Here is a 20,787-nt window from a genome sequence, read left to right on the forward strand (position 1 = left end):
TTTTGTCCGGCTGGAGCAACAACAGGAAGTATGATAATTTCAGGTATTGTTCATGTGCTTTATGTAATGTTAAAAGCGTCTGTGTGCCGTACTGAAAGCAACTCACCTCAGACCTTCAAAATAAATAAAAGTGAACAAGAACGTTCAAACTGTCAACTCATTGTTAACAGACAAGTGTATTCTATGACAACGATTATTTCAGTAACTCAGTATAAATTTTACTAATGTTAAAATGGTGTAATATTCATGAATTTGATTATGTACTTATCCATTTCGTTGCTGTGAGCTTGCTGAGACAACCCGCCCACACAATCTTCTAATTGGCCGTGATTTTTATCACGTCCCATAGTCGCATCGCGTCTGATAAATTACAGATACGGACAGATAAATGATTTGTCGCTGGAATCTTAACACATGCGTCTGGTTAGGACACGGTGTTCCGCAGCAAGAACCATTGAGGTTTGTGCATGCGTGTCAAGCAAGTTCGGTTGAGCTTCTATTTATGTTTGGTGATCAGTGTTTTATATGTGAATAAAGGCCTAAATTCAATCTGTTCATCATATAAAGTGATTGCATCTCTTCAGAATATTTCGACTAAATCGCTCAATTCACATGGATTGGTTTTGCGATACCTTTATTAATTTTTTGAAGCGTCAAAGTGTCAGTTGCGTAGCTGTCAATCTCTCAGATTTATTTAAAATATATTCATTAATGTTTAGAAGATGAACAAAAGTATTACGGGTTTGGAACGACATGAGGGTGAGTAAATGATGGCAAATTTTTAATTTTTGGGTGAACTAATGTAGTACCACTCATTTGTCCTGCATCACCTCCTGCATAGTTACCTAATGATGGACCATTATTCTAAAGTGTTACCTTCTTAAAGGGATACTTCAGGATTTAGCATTAAGCTTTGTATTAGTAGAAAACCTGTAGTATTTTCGAATTACCGTGCTTTCCACCCTCATATCCCCCTGAGAGGAGAGATTTATGTATTTTTTGTCTGGAAAAAATCCTCAGATGACGCAAAAATCGTCATTTTGCGTCATCGGAGGATTTTCTGGCCAGAGGCTAAAGACTACAGCCAGTAGGAGGAGCTGTTCCGCATGTGTTCAACCCAACCATAGAGGGTGGATCTGACTCACAGAATGTACACAGTGTCAGCCGTCTTTCTTTGGAAGCTAAAATAGCAGGCTCTTGTTCTGTGGAGAAAGCTGAGTAGTAGGAGAAAGCTGAGTAGGAGGGATTACCATCCTCTTTTTCCCGGACATGTCCGGCCGTCCAAAATGTCCGCGTTTCGGCTTTTGCTTTCTGCAGTCGCCATTCATTGTTTACATGCACAGCTTTTGTTTCAATCTAACTGAATTCATTCCGATTGGTGAATCTGAATGTAGTGTTTAAATGAACGCCAAACAAGTGATCGGTTGATGTGCGTTTTAACATTGCTAAGAAAATTCCCGCTCGATGCGTCTCAGTAATGACGCCACCGGCCTCGCGCCGTTCTCCCGCGCCCCTCAGTCTCGTCCTGCTCGCCACAGTAAACATAATGAATGGCGACTGTAGAACGCAAAAGCCGAATCCCGGACATTTTGAGCGATCTCGAAATCCCCGGCAAACTCGTCACGGAGACTCACTAGTAGCTAATCCTTGTTGTTTTCAACTGCGCTCTGTAACCGGTAGGCGTGGCTTGGGAGTGGCCTCCTAGGGCAGCGAAGCAAGTGCATTCTGGGAGTTGTTGTCTTTCATCCACATAAGCCAAAAATACATTTTCTGGCTTTTCTCAGTCTAGAAAGCTCCAAATTCCAAAATTTCTTCACATTTCTTCTACATAAATGACCTATTTTAAATACACATTCATCTTTCCAGAGGGGAAGTATCCCTTTAATGCTTCCCCGCCATTGACGGATATTTCTGGCTTTCCGTGTTTTCACTATTATACGGTAGGGGGTGATACGCATCTTCTGAAAGAGTACTAAATCTCCTGATCAAAACACATGCGAAGAAAATGCAGGAACAAACTATCTTATGTGTAATCGTATGGATGTGTAAAATAACACGATCATCAGCATTAAACAGCATGTCACTGCAAGAAATGTTGACCCAGGACGAGCTATAGGACTGTGCAGGCATTAGGGGTGTTGATGGACTCGATTTACTCCATCTATGTTTTGATCAAAATGTTGCTTTTTTATGAAACTTACCCACGTTCAAGTGTTCATAATAAATGAAGCTAGAATAAAACATGTTTCTTTTAAGTTTGAAAGCAGAGGGTCTGTTCTTCCTTTGATATTTTGCATGTTCAGATATTCATACAACAAAATATTCTGGGAGCCATGCAAATTTGGTGAAAATGATAAAAAACGCTGGAGGTGGCTGGCAACTTTCCCTGCTGACGGGGAGAGAGTTAATTCATAAATGGATCTTCATGTGAGTTGGAGGTGGTGTGACCAGAAGCTCAGGGGTGGTTTGAGGTCTAGAGTAGAGGATATGAGTCATCAACATACTATAATTGTACTTTTATATTGAAAACATCTACTAAATGACTGCTAATATTTGCATACAGATATTTTTTTTTTATTTGTTGGCAGTTTAATGCAGTCAGAATCTAAGCAATGACTGTTTCAGAACATACACTATTTATATGACCCAACTTATGAGGAAAGTGCAGCTGTACAGTAGCAGGTGCTTTCTGAGCATTTAATTTCATAATGGGACTTAATGAGAAGCTGGTCCCCCTAACAGCCTCTTATCTTATAGAGAGGTTTCTCAAATCTGCAACAACAGGAAAAACTTCATTTTACATCAACAGTGCAGAAAGTGTCTGAAGGTGAGCTTAAAAAACAAACAATTGCAGGCAGGCAAAATAGTGGAAGAGAAGATGCTACCACTGCATACTGTAGAATCTCCATTTTTTTTCCAGAGAGACTCACATTGCAGGGACAGTTCACCCAAAAAATGAAAATTACCAGATGATTCACACACCCTCAAGCCATCTAGGTGTATATGACATTCTTCTTTCAGACGAATACAATCAGAGATATATTAAAAAATGTCCTGGCTCTTCCAAGCTTTATAATGGCAGGGAATGGCCGTTTCTGTTTCCCTAACCATAACCCTAACCCTAAGTCCATAAAAGTGCATCCATCCATGATAAAAGTAATCCACAAAAATATCCATATTTAAAACTTTATCGACTAAAATAACTAGCTCCCCAAACAGAGAGAGTGGATTCATTTTAATTTTTTGGGTGTAGAATCATTATCTTTTTTTAAACATGAACATTGATGAAAGACAACATTACATTAATATTTTATTTTCTAAACGATAGATTAAACAAACATCTTTACCCGCGAATACGCGCACACGCAGTGTTCATGTTCAAGTGTTCATGTTCGTGAGAGGAGAAACTTAAGCAACAATTTAAGAGAGACAAACTTCACAAAGTAACGTTAAGTAAAATGTAGCTCATCCCCTGTTTTGTCATTAATCAGGTAATTCGTTACTCTTCAGTAAACTGAGTTTTGGCAAGTCACGTTAAAGCAATATCTGCTTTATTTTAGCTATTTTTTATTTAACAAGTTGATCGATCACTGTTTGATTTAGTAGATTAATTGATCTCTTTCTGGAGTAGTTTACATGTTGATCGATTACTAGTTTTGTGTCAATTTGAGACGTTTACATATACTGCAACAGTAAAATTAGGTGCTCCCTGGATGTTAACTGTTATCTGAATTGTGCATCCATGATCCATGAGTTTATGTATAGGATTATTTTATTTATTTTTGTGAAGTTGCAAGACTTGCACCTGTTATTCTTGCTTTTTTTTAATATACTGCACCAGTATATTTGTAATGTTTCCTGTCCTGTGTTTCCCTTGTCTTGTGTGCACTTTTGTTATTTCCTGTTCTGTGTCATGTTTTGTAGTCCTTTGTAGTTTTTCTTGCTTATTAGTTCTCCCAGGTGTTTCTAATTAGCCACACCCCCTTGTTATCTTGTTTAGCTTGTTTGTCTGTGTATTTAAACCTCTGTGCTTCAGTTGTTGGTTGTCGGTCGTTGTTTAATGTACTGTTACCTGTTCTTGTCCTGAGTTCCGTGTTCCGCCTGGATTACCTGTTTGTTTCATTAAATGTATGCTTGCACTTGGATTCTCTCTCTGCTTCATCCTTGCCGCAGCGTGACAATATTGACTGTTTTTTGTTGAAGTCAAGCTTTAACATCCATGTTTTCATGTGTATTTACAATCCAATATAAATTGTGGAGTCTCTTTTTTTCTATTTGCTTATCTTTTATTATTAATAGTAAAATTCGGTCCGATTTTCCCGTGGCATCTGTCATTGGTATGCAACCATGCACTGCGCTCTCTACAACGACAAAGAAGTTGTAGTAGCTAATGGTTCCCCCTTCGAGGCGGTAACTTCAACATTACGTCAGCGTGACATATATGGGAACTCCTCTCTTCTCCACTTTTGCTGAAGTCTTATGGGCTAACGACAGCTGGCCAATTGACGCGAAGCATGCAAATACTGACAGGTTCGCTGTCAGTATAAAATGCATGGGCGTGGCAATAACGTCAGAATCTCTTTCTTCACGCTGTCATCGTTGAAGTTGCACCTGAGGACTTGTTAACCTTTTCTTCCTCGCATCCGATGGCTAACCTTTGCAGGATTTGTGCAGGCCCCATCGACCCGCCACAGACCTACGAGTACTGCGCCACCTGCCTGGGCCTGGCCCACGCCGAGGCGGCCTTCTCGGACTCCACGTGCCTACACTGCGCCTACCTGCCGGTGTGCACTCGAGAGGGTTCTTGAATCTATTATGGGGTCAAGGCCCACTGCCGCCAGCCACACCGGCAGGTAGGCGGAGTGTAGGCACGTGGAGTCCGAGAAGGCCGCCTCGGCGTGGGCCATGCCCGTCCGTTAGGCTCACGGCTCATCTGGCTGGAAAAGAAAGACTCCAATCACTCCCTCCGGCCTCTTTGGTGACACCGTGGAGTCAGTTAGGCGAAGAAGCGCGAAGGCTATGGGTCACAAATTTCTCGTTCCAGCCCTTTCGAGGTCTCTATCCTCGTCGGCACCTCGTCCTGCCTAAGATCGGCTGAGCAGCTGTTCGGCTCTGCCAAAATAAATAAATAAAAATAACTGAGCCGGACCTTCGCCGTAGGTAGTGGGCGGGACCGGGAAGGTAGCGTCACAGACTACGGAAAGCGCCGTCCGTGGCTGCCAAGCCTTCGTCCTACGGACCATGCAAAAGGAGGAGAGAGTTCGTTGGGGGCCCCTCCCTAAGCGCTGTGTTCTGCATCATGTCCCTTCTGTTCCTTTTGTGTGCTGTTTGTGTGAGCCCTACAATAAGAGCACATATCCCTCCACGCAAAGGGACGTTACTCATACACTCAACACTGTGTCACTCGCCCTGCCCCAAACAGCGTGGAGTCCCAGTCCATGCCTATATTGGTCTCCTGATGAAAAAACGCGAGAGTGCCAATGGACAAACTGGCAACAGCGGCCATAGAACTTACGGTCAGTGTCAATTTCTAGACACGTGGACAGTTACCCCAGGCGTTTCTCCATAGCTACTGAGAATAATTCAAAACAGGTATTCTCTTCAGTTCAGACGCAGACCACCCTGCGTCAGACGTGGGTCCGTCACTGAACTTTGCCTCACAATGCCCGGTTCTGAGAATGAAAGTGCACAGCCGCTATTTCGTGGTGCCCAAGAGGGATGGAGGACTCCGTCTGATAATGGACCCGAGACCCATCGACTGAGCACTTCACTAGAGCACGTTCAGGAGGGAAGACCCTCCATGAGCTCTCTCGTCGGGGTCTATTAGAAACCTCTTCAGGTGATATATATGCGCGTCTTTAAGGTTGTATGTTTGCAACCGACTGATCTTCACAGATCTTCTTCGGTGAGTGAGTATCCTCAATCTCCTTGTCTTCTGTCTAGACTTCGGGGTTGCGCAGTCGTTGCCGCTTAGGCTGCTGACGCTGTGATTGTGTGCCGATATGTATTTATGCTGTAATGTTGCCCTGTATCCTTCAGTGCAACAGGCTATTCTGATTTAAATGGATAGTTCACCCAAAAATTTAAATACTGTCATCATTTACTCACCCTCATGTTGTTCCAAACCTGTATGATTTCCTTTCTTCTGCTGAACACAAAAGAAAATATTTTAAAGAAGGTTGGTAATTAAACAGTTGCTGGTCCCCATTGACTTCCATAGTATTTTTTTTCCTACTATGGAAGTCAATGGGGTCCATCAGTCGTTTGGTTACCGACTTTCTTCAAAATATCTTCTTTCGTGTTCAGCAGAAGAAAGAAAGTCATACAGGTTTGGAACAACATGAGGGTGAGTAAATGAGGACAGCATTTTCATTTTTGGGTGAACTATCCTTTTAACTGCGTATATTCACAGTTGTTGTCCCTACAGCCACTGACGCTGTGTTTATGTACATACTGATATGCTTTTATGCTGTTATCTTGCCCTGTTTCCTTAAGTGCAACTGAACTGGCTATTGTGATCTAATTTCGTATATTCACAGTTGTTGTCGCTAAAGCCACTGACGCTGTGCTTACTGTATGTATACTGATGTTTATGCCGTAATGTTACCCTGTATCCTTCAGTGCAACTGGTTATTCTGATCTAACTGCGTATATTCACAGCGGTCGGCGCTATTCAGCTACTGACGCTGTGCTTATCTACATACTGATATGTATTTATATCGTTTTGATGCCCTGTATCCTTCAGTGCAACTGGCTATTGTGATCTAACTGCGTACATTCACAGTTGCTGTCGCTAAGGTCACTGACGCTGTGTTTATGTACACACTGATATGTATTTATGCCATTATGTTGCCCTGTTTCCTTCAGTGCAACTGGCTATTGTGATCTAACTGCGTATATTCACAGTTGTTGTCGCTACCGCCACTGACACTGTGTTTATGTACTGATATGTCATTGTGATGCTTTGCTGCTCTGTATTGTTCAGTACAGCCTAAGATTCTAGCTGATATGCAAATCTGGTGTTCTTGTGCTGAGCAGCTCATGGGCCTTCTAACAGGCGCCTCTGCGCTCTAAGATGGGGAGTTTGTCAAAATGGCGACCGGGACATCGTTATTGACCAGGGGATCTGTTCCGTGTCTGATGGTTGCGCTTTCTACAGCACAGAAAGGATAGCCCTTAAGCCCATAGCCCATAGCTCCTCCCAAGAAAATGTTGGGTTGCTATTCCTCTCCAGCCATCGTGGCCAAGCCAGGAGTCAAGGCCATCGAAGCCATACCACCCTGGGTCCCTGAACTGCCGGTGCCTCCCTCGGTACCTGAGCTGCCGTTTCCGCCCTGGTCTCCTGAGCTGGCGGCTCCACCCTGGTCACCTGCACTGCCGTCACCGCCCTGGTCACCGATACCGCCATGGAGGCTTCTTGGCCTGCCAGCACTGCCCTGGTTACCCTCCAGGACGACCGCTCTCCCTCCCCGGTTAGACTCCTTTTAGGCGCAAGGTCGCGCCTTCTGGGAGGGGGAAGTACTGTCACAGTCACCATCTCAGTCACCATCCAGCACTAAATTTCCCATTATCCCTCCTTATGCTCACCTGCACGGAATCACCAGGCTTCATCCTCACTCAGTCACACCGATTGCCATCACCTGAATATTAATCACCACCAATTGTCAGCCATCACCTTAGCACTAGTTAAAAGGACTTGCCACACACACACACACACATACACACATAGTCTAGTCTCGTCTATAACTCGGACCGAATACATTTGGATTATCGCTTACCTGAAGTATACCAACCTTCTTGTTCCTCTCCTCGTTTTTGGTTCCAGTATCCAGTTCCCCGTTCTCCTCCAGTCTCGGTGTGATCATTCTGAAAACAAAATGTAACTACTAACATTGTGTTGTTTCACAGTTGAGTATTGTAGCCAATCACAGACATATATGTTGAGCACATGAACGCAGTGTCCACTCAAAGGCGTTTTTAGAGTCACCATGCAGAGAATTTGCTCAAAATGTATGTGTTCAGAATCAACACAAGCTTTATTCGCTCGAGAGGGCCTCAGTGATCTAATTACTCTCACAACATCTGCCTCAGTGATATATTCTATGTTGAAAGCTGGCTCTGTCTCTTCGACTTGGCCAGGAGTGTTCTTATATTCAGAGGAAAAACACTTGATATTTTCTACTGATTCAATGAAATGATTATTGAGAGCATCAGCTACTTCCGCTGGTTTGTCTCTTAATTTTCCACCAACAAAAAGTTCAATTGATTTAGCTTTGTTAACATTATGTCCCATTAGTTTTCTTAACTGGCTCCAGATAGTTTAAGTATTACCTCCTGCTCTTTCAATTATGGTCAAAAAGAAGTTTGCTTTGGCTATCCTTATCTCTTTGACTACTATTCCGTAGCAAAGTGAAAATATGTCTATCACTGCTTGCTTTAGATTTAACAGTAGATTTTAAAGCCATATCCCGTTTTTTCATTAGATTTAAGATTTTTGTGGTTAACCAAAGAATGGTTTTCTATGCAGTTGTCTGCATGTAAATGCATCAATTGATCTCTGCAGTTGTTGTGTAAATCTTTGACTGTCTTCTTCCAAAGATCTTCCTAAAATTACATTATCCCAGTTGATGCTCTGGACAGCACCTATAAACTGACCCTGCATATTTTTGGGGATATTTAATATGGGGGGTTAGTTAAACTGCCCAATGTTCTTCAATGCTCCACCTCCAGCACATTCTTTGGTTTTCCAGCATATTTTGAATATTTGACCCCTTACTAGCATTGATTGTATGATTTTGAGATCCATCTTTTCACACTGGTGACTATTGAGGGACTCATACACAACTATTACAAAAGCTGGAAACATTCAGTGATGCTCAAGAAGGGCATGTGCTCAGTGGGTGTTAACTTTTGAATGGGATGATTGGTGTAAATTGTTCTTATTTGTTAAATTCATTCATTTGTTTGGTACTTCAGAGGCTTAATCAGATATTAACATGCAAAATTTAAAACATGAACAATTTACTCATCACCATCAACTAGCTCAAAAGTTTACCCCTGGCTCTTAATGCATCGTGTTGCCTTCTTGAGCATTACCTTGCAGATTCTGAAAGGTGTACAGTAGGTAAACTTATGACTGCAACTGTACATTGCAATCTAACTAAGAGGAGTGGGTCTTTGAAAAAGGTCAATTTCAAATAATTTAAGTCTTTCTGGACTCGGCCGGACTTGACTCGGACTCGGATGTTAAGGACTCGGACTCAAGTCTGACTCTGCCCCCATTTGGACTTAAACTTGGACTTGGACTTGATTGGTAAAGGACTTGGACTCAACTCGACAAAGGTGGACTCAGACCCAACACTACTATTAACTATGTAGAGTAAATTTAATTATGCATGTAAATATAAAGCTGTATAGAAGGATTTGTATGACTGTTTGATTGGATGGTTCTACAGCCAGAGATGGAAGCCCTTACGAAAAAAAGTATACTTCAAGTTCATTTTATAAAGTATACTTGAGTAATGTTCAAGTATATTTTTAAGTATACTTTATGTAGTAAGTATACTAATGTCAATATGTACTAGTAGTAAACTTGTACGTGTACTATTTTAATACCACTTGGGACTAAATTGGCCCACTTGAAGTATATAAAAGTATATGTTTAAGTTTACTATAAGTGTAACAGTAGTAAACTTTAAGTGCACAACTAGTTCATAATTATGTTTCTCATTTGTACTGCAAGTGAACTTATGAGTATACTAGTAGTTTACTATTTTAATACTTGTAGCAACTTTGAAGTATACTCTCAGTAAACTACTAGCTTAGTAGTTTTATACTACAAGTTTTCTTTAAGTGAACTTAACATCATACTTATAGTTTACATTTATATATTATTTTTACTCTTTTAGTGTACTCTCAGTAAACTACTAGTTTAGTAGTTTTATTCTACAAGTTTTCTTTAAGTGAACTTAACATTATACTTATAGTTTACTATTTATATAAATTTTTTGCAGTTGCAGTAGGCCTATACTACTATGTTCAAATGTAATTTTTTTTATACTTGAAAAATACCTTTAACTCTACTTTAATTTTAAAAACATTTTATTAGCTTCATGCATCCTTTTTTATCAACACTTGAATGTCAGTAAGTTTCATAAAGGCAACATTTTAAACAAAATAGTTGAGAAAATCACATTTTTGTCAAAGACTACGCCTTGATCAGATCCAGAACGATGATCAAACACAGGTGGAGTAGATCGAGTCCAACACCCCCAAAGCTTCACAGTCGTTTTCTCTTCATGGGTTAGGCCTACACTTCATTTCATTTGGAAACATTAAGCAGTTTTAATTTACAAGCTGTTTAATGTTTGATATTACATTATTTTACATTTGAGTGAGCAATTGTCTATCACTTGTTTCAGCTTCTTCTTCTCCTGTGTTTTGATCCAGAGATTCTGTACTAGAATATGTGTCATAGCGCCCCCTACCGTATACCAGTGAAAACATGGATAGCTGGAAAATTCAGTCAATGGTGGGGAAAAGTTAAATTAAAGTAAATATGTACACTACCAGTGGACTAGCCTACACAAAAATTCAGATACGCAGAATTAGAAACATATCTGTTTTATATCAATATTTTAATCAATATTTTCAAACAAAGTTTCATAAGACTGTATATGAAAAACGATGTAAAAAAAAATTATATTTAATAGGCTACTCGATCAAAAGAGTTAACACAACTACAAGCCAAGTATACTTTGAATAATTCAAATTTTAAGTATATCTCGATCAAAAGATTGAGTACAAGTATAGGCCAAATATACTTGGACTTTTCTCTCAGTATAAGTCAAGTACACTTAAGTGTAATTAAGTATATTTTTGAGAAGTATATAAAATGTAGACTGAAAGTATGCTTTCTTCTTTTTTAGTTGAAAAGAAGTATACTAATAGAACACTTGAATAAACTTATTTTCCATGCTTATTTTATTTACTCTATAAGCTATTCCACCCGAAAGTTTGTTACTATATAAAGCTGAACATGTTAGTTTATAAGACGGTGTGTAATATTATGTTTTTAAAAAAGTATTTAATAAGCTACTCAATCAAAATAGTAAACACAAGTACAAGCCAAGAATACTTAGAATACTTAATTATACTTTTAAGTATATCTCGATCAACAAGTAGAGGCCAAATATACTTAGACTTTTCTGTCAGTATAAGTCAAGTATACTTAAGTGCAATTTGAAGTATATTTCTGAGAAGTACATAAAGTATATTTCTGAGAAGTATATAAAAAGTAGACTGAAAGTATACTTTCTTATTTTTAGTTTAAAAGAAGTATGAAAGTATACTTTCTTATTTTTAGTTTAAAAGAAGTATACTAATAGAACACTTGAATAAACTTATTTTTCGTAAGGGAGTACAAAGACCCCTGGAGATGTTGGAGAAATCAGCAAATCCTCAAACTGTCTATGGGTTTACAGGAGAGCACAAACAAACTCACAATACCAGTCAGCCTAGTCCTGAGGTAAGAAACACACACACACACACACACACACACACACACACACACACACACACACACACACACACACACACACACACACACACACACACACACACACACACACACACACACACACACAGTCTGTATGAAGTATTTAGGTCAGCATTTTCTAGTTAAAAATGTAAAAATAAGTTAATGGTAAAAATATCTTGAGACTGAATATTTTTCCTAATTTCACTTCAAGGATTTTCTGATTTTGTACATTGCAGTGTTACTATGGCTTAGCAGATAGCTATTCCTTGTCTATTTTTCACAGATTTACTATGTATTAAATATATTTACAGATACCGGCACAGATGCAAACAAACAATCCCCTCTGCACCACCTACAGCACAATAGGACAACACCAAAAACCATCATTTGCCACTGAAACAGACCATACAGTTTATTCAAAAGTGTATAAATCCCCACATGGTAGACCACATGACCATTAATGCAGTCAGTGCTCGAAGTGGGCCAGTATGCACCATTACGCAGTACTGGCACTTCTATTCTTCAATCTTTAGTGTGCCTTCACTTTTTCTTTTTTACCGCCACTTCTCACATGTTGCCAGTACTTTGTCACTCAGAGTCAAAGCATAATTTCTTCACTGTAGAAATTTTAAATGTGATAATGATTTGCATATGCCAGCCGGTGCATGAGAGAGAACTGGCACTTTTTTTCCACTTCAAGCACTGAGTACAGTAGCTTATGAACTGTAAATTTTTTGTGTGTGATTTTAACAGTAAAAGAGGTAAAAATCCTACAGTGAAAAACTTAATTGGTTAACAGAAAGTTTGGATTCTGGAACCACAGCTGACGTTTTTTACTGTAAATTTAACGGAATTTTTTTACAGTGTGTAAAATGAGACTGAAAACAGAAGACATTGTTTTAGACACCGTCTTTTTTGTCAATATATCTTAAAAATATATTTTGAATTGGTAATGGAGGGTGTTACTGTCTCAAACAGGACCTTGTTCTGTGCTGAGTTTCATTTGTTTGTTTTTTTGTTATCATGTGTAGAGTTTCATGATTTTGATCATGCATTGCAGTCTTAAAAGTTATGTAGAATATCCATGAGTGTTTTAAAAGTTAAGTGTGCCATTAACCCTCTGAGGTCTGAGGGGTTTTTGGGGTCCTTGAGATGTTCTGACATGCCCTGACATTTGTGCTTTTTTCAGTTGCTTATAAACATATTAATGGCAAAGGTATAATTACACTCTATTTAGCACAAACAGGGCTACCATAATATGTGAGCAACATGCATGTACATGTTTGTATTTTTGAGAGAATAATGTTTATGCATGGTTATTGAAAAAACTAAAAACTAAAGTTTCTGAAATAAGGCCACAAAACACATACTAATACGTGTCAATAAGACTTTTGACTAATTGATGTCTTTGCCTAGAGTTTTTTCTTCAAAATGATGTGAAAATCATCCTGCCCTTATCATTCACATAACACAATACATTGATTTCAATCTTGTAAAACACTTTTTGTTTGTAAAGGCAATATGCGCAAGGGGCGTCAACCATTCAACAGCATCATGCATATGTAGTGGTTCACACCTTAGGAGACAATGGGGCCCGCATACTTAATGAGCCATTCATTCAGGTGTGTCACCTATAGCCACAAGAAAGAATGCAAGAGCAATATATATACAGTATATATATATATATATATATATATATATATATATATATATATATATATATATATATATTCTACCAAATTGGTTCACAGTTGGAAGCATGTCAATTTTATTTATTTTTTTTACAAATTTTGCTTGCAAATTGTATAATATCCAAGGAAAACATGTCTATTAATTGTGCAGTTAATTCTCATACTGTATTTTCAGTTTTGGAATATGTATCCTCTCCCCAAATTTGTCAATAATAAAACACAATAAAAATTATTTAAAGAAAATGCTTATATTTACCTTTTAAAATTTGTTTACATCTACCTTGTAAATATATATTTTTGTATTAAAAAGGTTACAATTACAACAACAATTGAAATGTAATCTTTCTTTGTAAAAACTAAAGTATACATTTTATCATACATATTTCAAACTTCGAATATAGCCTACATTGACAAAACATACTATATTTAACATATTAGCAAAAATTGGCAAACAAAAGCTTATTTGAGGTGGCAGATATTTTACAGTAAAAATGTGTAATCTATCCAAAACTAATCAACGAAATGTTGTCTTTCATTTGTCTGTAACATAGGTCTTTCGTTTTTATTATAAGGAATATAAGTGTTAATTTGCAGTTTAATACGTTGCTTATACAAATACATTTTATTTCAACATATTTCAATCGATTTTACTCAGTAGCCTATAGCAAAATAGTTTGCTAAAAGCAGATCATTTATTCACGCACAGAAACGCAATTCAAATTTAAACCGTCTTTTTGCGAGTTGTGGTAAACAGCGCATCTTTGCCGTTCATTCATTCACACAGAAACGCGATTTACTTGAGAATGAAAAAAAAAACGTACTACATTATTCCATCCGTTGCTCCTCGAAATACCAGGACTTCTGAGGTAAGTTTTCCATTATTATTATTCCTCACAGCGCTGCGAGACAGTGTAGACAACTACACTTATCTGAATAAACTTGATGTGTTTTCTCGAGCTGATATGTGGGCGTTCACAGTTTGTATGGGATCGTCTCAGTCATTTGCGTTTGAATAGCGCGCGCTCTCCGTGGGCGTGGCCGATTATAACGTAATGAGATGAGATGAGCTCGACTGGAATCGCTCTCTTTTAATACAGATTTCACAAGATGAGAATATTTGTTTTTTATATAAATTACTTCATTTAAAAGAAGAGAATTCAAGCTTCATGCCTGTGTGTCTGTGTGCCTGTTTGACTGAGTATTCGCTCAGTTATTGTTCATTTTCGGACGCGTTTCAGAATGGACTTCACTGGCAGAGAGAAGGCAGAACTCGCTTCGTGTTTATTTTTCTTTATTTGGCAAAAAGCACAACACTTTGTTTTTATTGTGAGTATATACAAAAATAATACACATTTAACAGAATCGATTGATGTATGAAACTCCTATGGAAAATCAAAGTCAACAGAGTATTTATGAGTTTCTTTTACATTGATAAAAAAAAAGCGTGATGGTATCGCCGGCGATACCGTAGACCTCAGGGGGTTAAAGAGTTTTATAATATCTGTACTCTGACTTCATGCATATTTGTTTTCCATTGTTACAGCTAATGATATTAAAGGTAGGGTTGGCAATTTTTTTCATAAACACTTTGTTATTCTGGTTGAAGCTCTCTTCACATCCTGATAACAATCAGTAATATTGATTTAATCAAATCAATAAAATTTTCATCCAATAATTGCATTCAGTCCAAATTGCAGTCCATTCCATTAACCCTCTGGGGTCTGAGTGGTTTTTGGGGTCCTTGAGATGTTCTGACATGCCCTGACATTTGTGCTTTTTTCAGTTGCTTATAAACATATTAATGGCAAAGGTATAATTACACTCTATTTAGCACAAACAGGGCTACCATAATATGTGAGCAACATGCATGTAAATATTTGTATTTTTGAGAGAATAATGTTTATGCATGGTTATTGAAAAAACGTCTCGGGTTACGTATGTAACCCTTGTTCCCTGAGAAAGGGAACGAGACACTGCGTCGGTGACGACACTAGGGGAACGCCCTTCACCGTAGCGCGTCTGAATTTATAAATGAAACCAAAATCCAATCCTATTGGCGTTGCGTGATGACGTAGCTTGTGACGGCATAAGCGGATGTATACAAAAGCACGCCGGCACACAGAAATGTCAGCTTTTGCTATGAAGCAAGTGCTCCAGGCGGGGTGAGGTGTGGCGAACCGACGCAGTGTCTCGTTCCCTTTCTCAGGGAACAAGGGTTACATTCGTAACCCGAGACGTTCCCTTTCGAGGGAACTCGAACTGCGTCGGTGACGACACTAGGGGAACGAGATACCCACTATACCGCAACGAACCCCGCTCATCCTAGTGTGAAGCTGTCTTCAGGCACAACTTAGGACGAAAGCACTCGTGCACCGGGTGTAGAGGGAAGGTCCAGACTGTAAAACCTCATGAATGTGTGCGGAGTGGCCCAGCCAGCCGCCTCACATATGTCATGTATAGAAACCCCTGAAAGGAGGGCTCTAGAGGACGCCATGCCTCTGGTGGAGTGAGCTCTCACGGCCATAGGTGAAGGCAATTTGCGCACCTGATAGGCCAGGGAAATAGTCTGAACGATCCAGTTGCTGATGGTCTGTTTAGAGGCGGGAAGCCCCTTCTTGGGCGACCCAAAACACACCAGCAACTGGTCTGACTTCCGCCATGAGGAGGACCTCTGAATATAACACTGCAGTGCTCTGACAGGGCAGAGCAGATGAAGTCTCTCCTCACCCGCCGTCACGTGAGGTGGAGGATAAAATGCCTGCAGAACCACAGACCGTGCCACATTAGATGGCACCTTGGGCAAATAGCCGGGCCTGGGATGTAAGATGGCCTTAATGTTGCCTGGAGCAAACTCCAAGCACCCATTGGAAATAGAGAGCGCCTGGAGATCTCCTACCCTCCTCAGAGAAGTAATGGCCAACAAAAAGGCCACCTTAAACGAAAGGTTCTTGGCCTCAGCCGACTCCAATGGTTCGAAGGGAGCCTCGGCCAGCCCCTCGAGAACCACTGCCAGGTCCCAAGAGGGAACTCTGGTGCGAGTCGCAGGTCTCATCCTCCAGGCTCCACGTAGGAAGCGTACGACCAGGTGATGCCTCCCCAGCGGGCCATCACTCAGAGGAGCGTGGAAAGCCGCAATGGCAGCCACATAAACCTTGAGTGTGGACGGGGTAAGCCCGGCAGAAAAGCGGTCTTGGAGAAACTCCAGTACTGAAGCCACTGGGCAGTTAACTGGGTCCAAATCACGCTCTCTGCACCACACGGAAAATACATTCCACTTAAGGCCGTACAACTTCCTCGTGGAGGGAGCTCTGGAAGATAATATGGTCTCGACCACTCCAGCTGACAGGCCGGCTTCTAGGTATTGTGCCCCCTCAGGGGCCAAACCCACAGTTTCCACAGCTCGGGTCGAGGGTGGAGAACTGAGCCCTCCGCCTGAGACAGCAAGAGGGATCTGCCATGGCGGGCCTGCCAGGAGTGAAATGATGTCCGAGAACCATACTCGGGCCGGCCAAAACGGGGCTACTAAAAGTAGACTGACTCCGTCTCGACGGACCCTTTCCAGAACTGCTGGGAGCAGAGCGATCGGGGGAAAAGCATACAGACATAGCCTCGGCCACATCTGTACCATGGCATCCAACCCCAGCGGGGCTGGGTGCGTGAGGGAAAACCACAGTGGACAGTGGGACGTCTCTTGAGACGCAAACAGATCCACTTCCACTGGGCCGAATCTCACGCACATGGCCTCCACCACCTCTGGGTGGAGTCGCCACTCCCCGGGCCTCAGCCCCTGCCTCGACAGTACGTCTGCTCCCTGATTCTGGTCCCCCGGGACATACATCGCCCTGAGAGACGATAGTCTCCGCTGGGACCACAGGAGGATCTGATGCGCCAGTCTGCACAGAGGGCGCGACCTCAGGCCCCCCTGGTGGTTCAAATAAGACACCACCGACATGTTGTCGGTTCGCACAAGGACATGGCGACCATGGAGGTCTGGCAGGAAGCTCCTCACTGCCCGGAACACCGCCAACATTTCTAGGCAATTTATGTGCCAAGAGGAATGATGGTCCTGCCAGAGGCCTCTCGTAAAACGGCCGTCCATGACCGCGCCCCAGCCCGTGAGGGAGGCGTCTGTCGAAATAGATACTCGGCGACATTACACTCCCAAACTGGGACCCTGGGACAAGAACCAAGGCTTCTTCCAAATTGACAGGGAACGAAGGCATCTGCGCGTAACCCTTATCAAGCGGAATGGGTTTCCCCTCGGGGAAAACCCCTTGGTTCTCAACCACCACTGTAAAGCTCTCATGTGTAGCAGGCCAGAAGGTATCACGCTGGACGCTGCTGCCATGAGACCCAACACTCTCTGAAAGTGTTTGACAGTGACGGCCTGGCCTAGCTTTAACCTGGACACTGTGGTCAGGATAGACTCGATCCGAGCAGGAGACAACTGAGCCCGCATCGTGACCCAGTTCCACACCACTCCCAGGAACCTGGTTCTCTGGGCTGGTGTCAACACGCTCTTCTTCGTGTTGAGTCTTAAGCCCAGGCTCTGGATGCGGGCGAGGACGACATCTCGATGCCGAATCGCCAGCTCTCGCGACTGGGCCAATATTAACCAGTCATCGATGTAATTGAGCACCCTGATGCCCTCGAGCCTCAGGGGTGCTAGAGCTGCATCCATACACTTGGTAAATGTACGAGGGGAGAGTGCTAGGCCGAACGGAAGAACCCGATATTGGTAAGCTTCGCCCCCGAAAGCAAACCTCAGGAACTTCCTGTGAGATGGAAGGATGGAGATGTGGAAGTAGGCGTCCTTTAGATCTATCGTGACAAACCAATCCTCGGATTGAATTTGACTCACGATCAGTGGCGGACTGGCACCAAAAAGAGGCCCTGGCAATTTTAGCAGAGAGGCCACGCTTTTCCCACTTTCAGCCAATAAAGCCTTACGCTTCTTCTCTCTCTTTTTTTCTGCTCCACCCTTTTCTATTCGCCGTTTTCTCATTCCTCGATCCATTTTCTTTCACTCCGTTGCTGAGTCCCAATTCGCATACTATCCGTCCTAAATAGAATGCGAAACTAGAATTAGTACGTCCCAAATCGTAGTATGTTGAAATGAGTATTCCAAAGATACCCGGATGGTCTACTATTCCCGGTTAGAATTCGAAGTGCAGATCAATGCACACTCTAACGGCTAATATTACCCACAACCCATTGCGTGCGGGAGGGAGGAGCTTTGCGCTGATGGTGGTGATGTAAAGTCAGTCGGATGCTGCAGCGGTTTTTAAGTGTAAGAATTCAAATGTTTAACCCTAATTAAAGTTATATTTTATTGTCTCGTAATATTAATGGGTTTATGTTGTGCCAATAAAGCACCGTGTTTATCTTGTAGGGTCCGATGAAGATACTGAGCGCCTCATTGCAGGCTACAAAAAAATAAATAAAAAGGCTCTAGTACAGTGTCATGCAAGTGTCTTTTTTATGTATTTATTTTGATGTTTCTGTCTGACTTATTTGTAGTAATACTGTGGCTGTACAAATGTTAACTTTATCAGTCCAACCAAAGAAACATGGTTACTACACTTTTACTATAGTAAAAGCATGGTTCATTTTCATCTGAGTATTTTTAAGTATTATACATAAGTATAAGATTAAGTATAAAATACGTTAAACAATAGTTACACTATAAACTTTAAATATTTTAACTCAGAAAATAAGTAGCTTTCGTTACACACATTTGCACATGAACGTCAGAACCAGCCGCCTCACAAACGACCTGCGTTTGGTTGATCTACGACGACGCCCTGCTTCACTCCTACATTTGGTAAAACACATTGTAAATGTATTGTGGAAAAAAAGATGGGAATAGTAAATAAAATTATATTGGATATATAAGAATGAATGAAATGTAAAATGTTTTGTTAACAGTCGCGGTGTGCGTAACTAGGCAACCACGTTCTCGTTTACGTTGCATGACGTCATCGAAGTATGTCCCAGAACGTGCATACTCTTTTGCTACACACTCAAAAGTATGTACTTTTTCATCACAAAAAAAGTACATACTTTTAGGTCGTAGTATAAGTAGGCGAATTGGGACTCAGCCCGTGTTGTTGATATGCTCTCATTACCCATCATTCACTTGTCATTATCTATCATCTCATCAGGTCAATGATCGCGAGAAATTCCACTGACTAAAAACATTCAAAATACCTTATAAATAGAGAGATTACATACATTTAGGCTATTTGTCCTTCACCGGAAAAATATAAATAAAAAGTAATTATTATTATTTAGTTCATAGGGCTATTATTTTTCAGAGATAGGCCGTGGTGTTTGTTTGTTTGCTTTTTTCCTTGTTTTTTTGTGGCCGCCTGCAGCTCCGCTTAATTTATTATTATTTTATTCATATTTACATTTACATTTACATTTATGCATTTGGCAGACGCTTTGCAGACACTCCGATTTATTTATTTATTTAGCCTTTTTATATGGTTGTGATGAGCGCCGAGCGAGCCGCTGGCTGTGCTGCCGGTTGCGGGCGGCCAATCCGCCAAAAGGCGGCCGCATCTCCGCTTTATTTATTTATTTAGCCTTTTTATATGGTTGTGCGCCACAAGTTGTGATGAGCGGCGAGCGAGCCGCTGGTGGTGCTGCCGCTTGCAGCCATTGCGCCCCGCTTCCTCGCTTTATTTAGCCTATTTATTTGTTTGTGATGCGGCCACAACAAGTGATGAGACCAGGCGGCCGCAGTGGCATTTGCCCACATTGCTCAATGGCCAGTCCGTCACTGCTCACGATGATGGGAATAGTGAGCATCTTGAACCTGAACCTCCTCAGAGACCAGTTCAGATGCCTCATCTCTAAAATTGGACGCAACCCTCCATCCTTCTTTGGAACTATGAAGTACCGGCTGTAGAACCCGGACTCCCTGACTGGTGGGGGAACACACTCTATGGCCCCTTTTTCCAGCAGCGAGTGAACTTCCTGTTCCAACACTGGACCCTGCTCTGGGTGCACTGAAGTCCAGACCACCCCCTTGAATTTTGGTGGGCGGACCCGGAACTGCAGTCTGTACCCAGTTCTTACAGTGCGCAGGACCCAAGGAGAAATGTTCGCGAGGTTTTGCCATGCCTCTGCGGAATTCACCAAGGGAACCAGCGCTTCAGGGCTGGTGTCCAGTGTTTTGTGCCGGTCTTTGACAGCCCCCTGAAGCGGAGAACCGGCAGGGGAGAACCGACAATGACCCACAGTGTGCGAACCCGAACACTGACTGACCGCAGGCCTTTGGGGCAGACAGACCAGTGTGTGCTCGCTGGGAGCTAGCGTGTCCCGAAGCGTCAAAGACGGCGGGATACTGACGCCAGCTTCCCGAGGGCCCAGCGAGAGAGGGGACCACAATCGCTCTCTCTCGGGGGGGGTGGCCCTTTGAGGTCTCGTAAAAGCTAAGACCTCTTTCCCTTAGCCTTCCTGGACTGAAGGACGTTCCTCAGATCCGTCCTCTCAGGGGGCTGCGGGTACGAGCGACGTCTAGAGTCCCAAGCTTTTTTAGGGGGAGCT

The 20,787-nt window shown here is 41.7% G+C and overlaps 3 protein-coding genes across 7 annotated transcripts in view; 2 read left to right on the forward strand and 1 right to left on the reverse strand.

Moving 5' to 3' along the window:
• LOC309501150 (CD48 antigen-like) overlaps positions 1 to 20,787 on the forward strand; it is a 134,378-nt gene that overhangs the window by 60,745 nt on the left and 52,846 nt on the right. The gene's annotated exons all lie outside the window — the stretch shown is intronic.
• Positions 1 to 20,787, reverse strand: part of LOC309501098 (uncharacterized protein) — a 147,871-nt gene that overhangs the window by 23,930 nt on the left and 103,154 nt on the right. The window lies entirely within an intron of this gene.
• The window catches only part of LOC309501135 (CD48 antigen-like), a 57,179-nt gene that overhangs the window by 3,063 nt on the left and 33,329 nt on the right, over positions 1 to 20,787 (forward strand). Inside the window, exons 7-9 of one of the 5 annotated variants that reach the window (XM_082173177.1) lie at positions 9,443 to 9,466; positions 11,419 to 11,527; positions 11,851 to 12,656. The exons of 1 other annotated variant lie outside the window; for it this stretch is intronic. In XM_082173177.1, coding sequence (XP_082029303.1) covers positions 9,443 to 9,466; positions 11,419 to 11,527; positions 11,851 to 12,000 — 283 coding nt within the window. In that variant the 3' untranslated portion in view covers positions 12,001 to 12,656. Of the gene's footprint in view, positions 1 to 9,442; positions 9,467 to 11,416; positions 11,528 to 11,850; positions 12,657 to 20,787 lie in introns of those variants that run through there. 3 more of the 5 variants (XM_082173179.1, XM_082173180.1, XM_082173181.1) reach the window with 3 other exon arrangements.

This window comes from Leuciscus leuciscus (assembly GCF_965113295.1).
Source record: "Leuciscus leuciscus genome assembly, chromosome: 6".
In the NCBI taxonomy this organism is placed as follows: domain Eukaryota; kingdom Metazoa; phylum Chordata; class Actinopteri; order Cypriniformes; family Leuciscidae; genus Leuciscus; species Leuciscus leuciscus.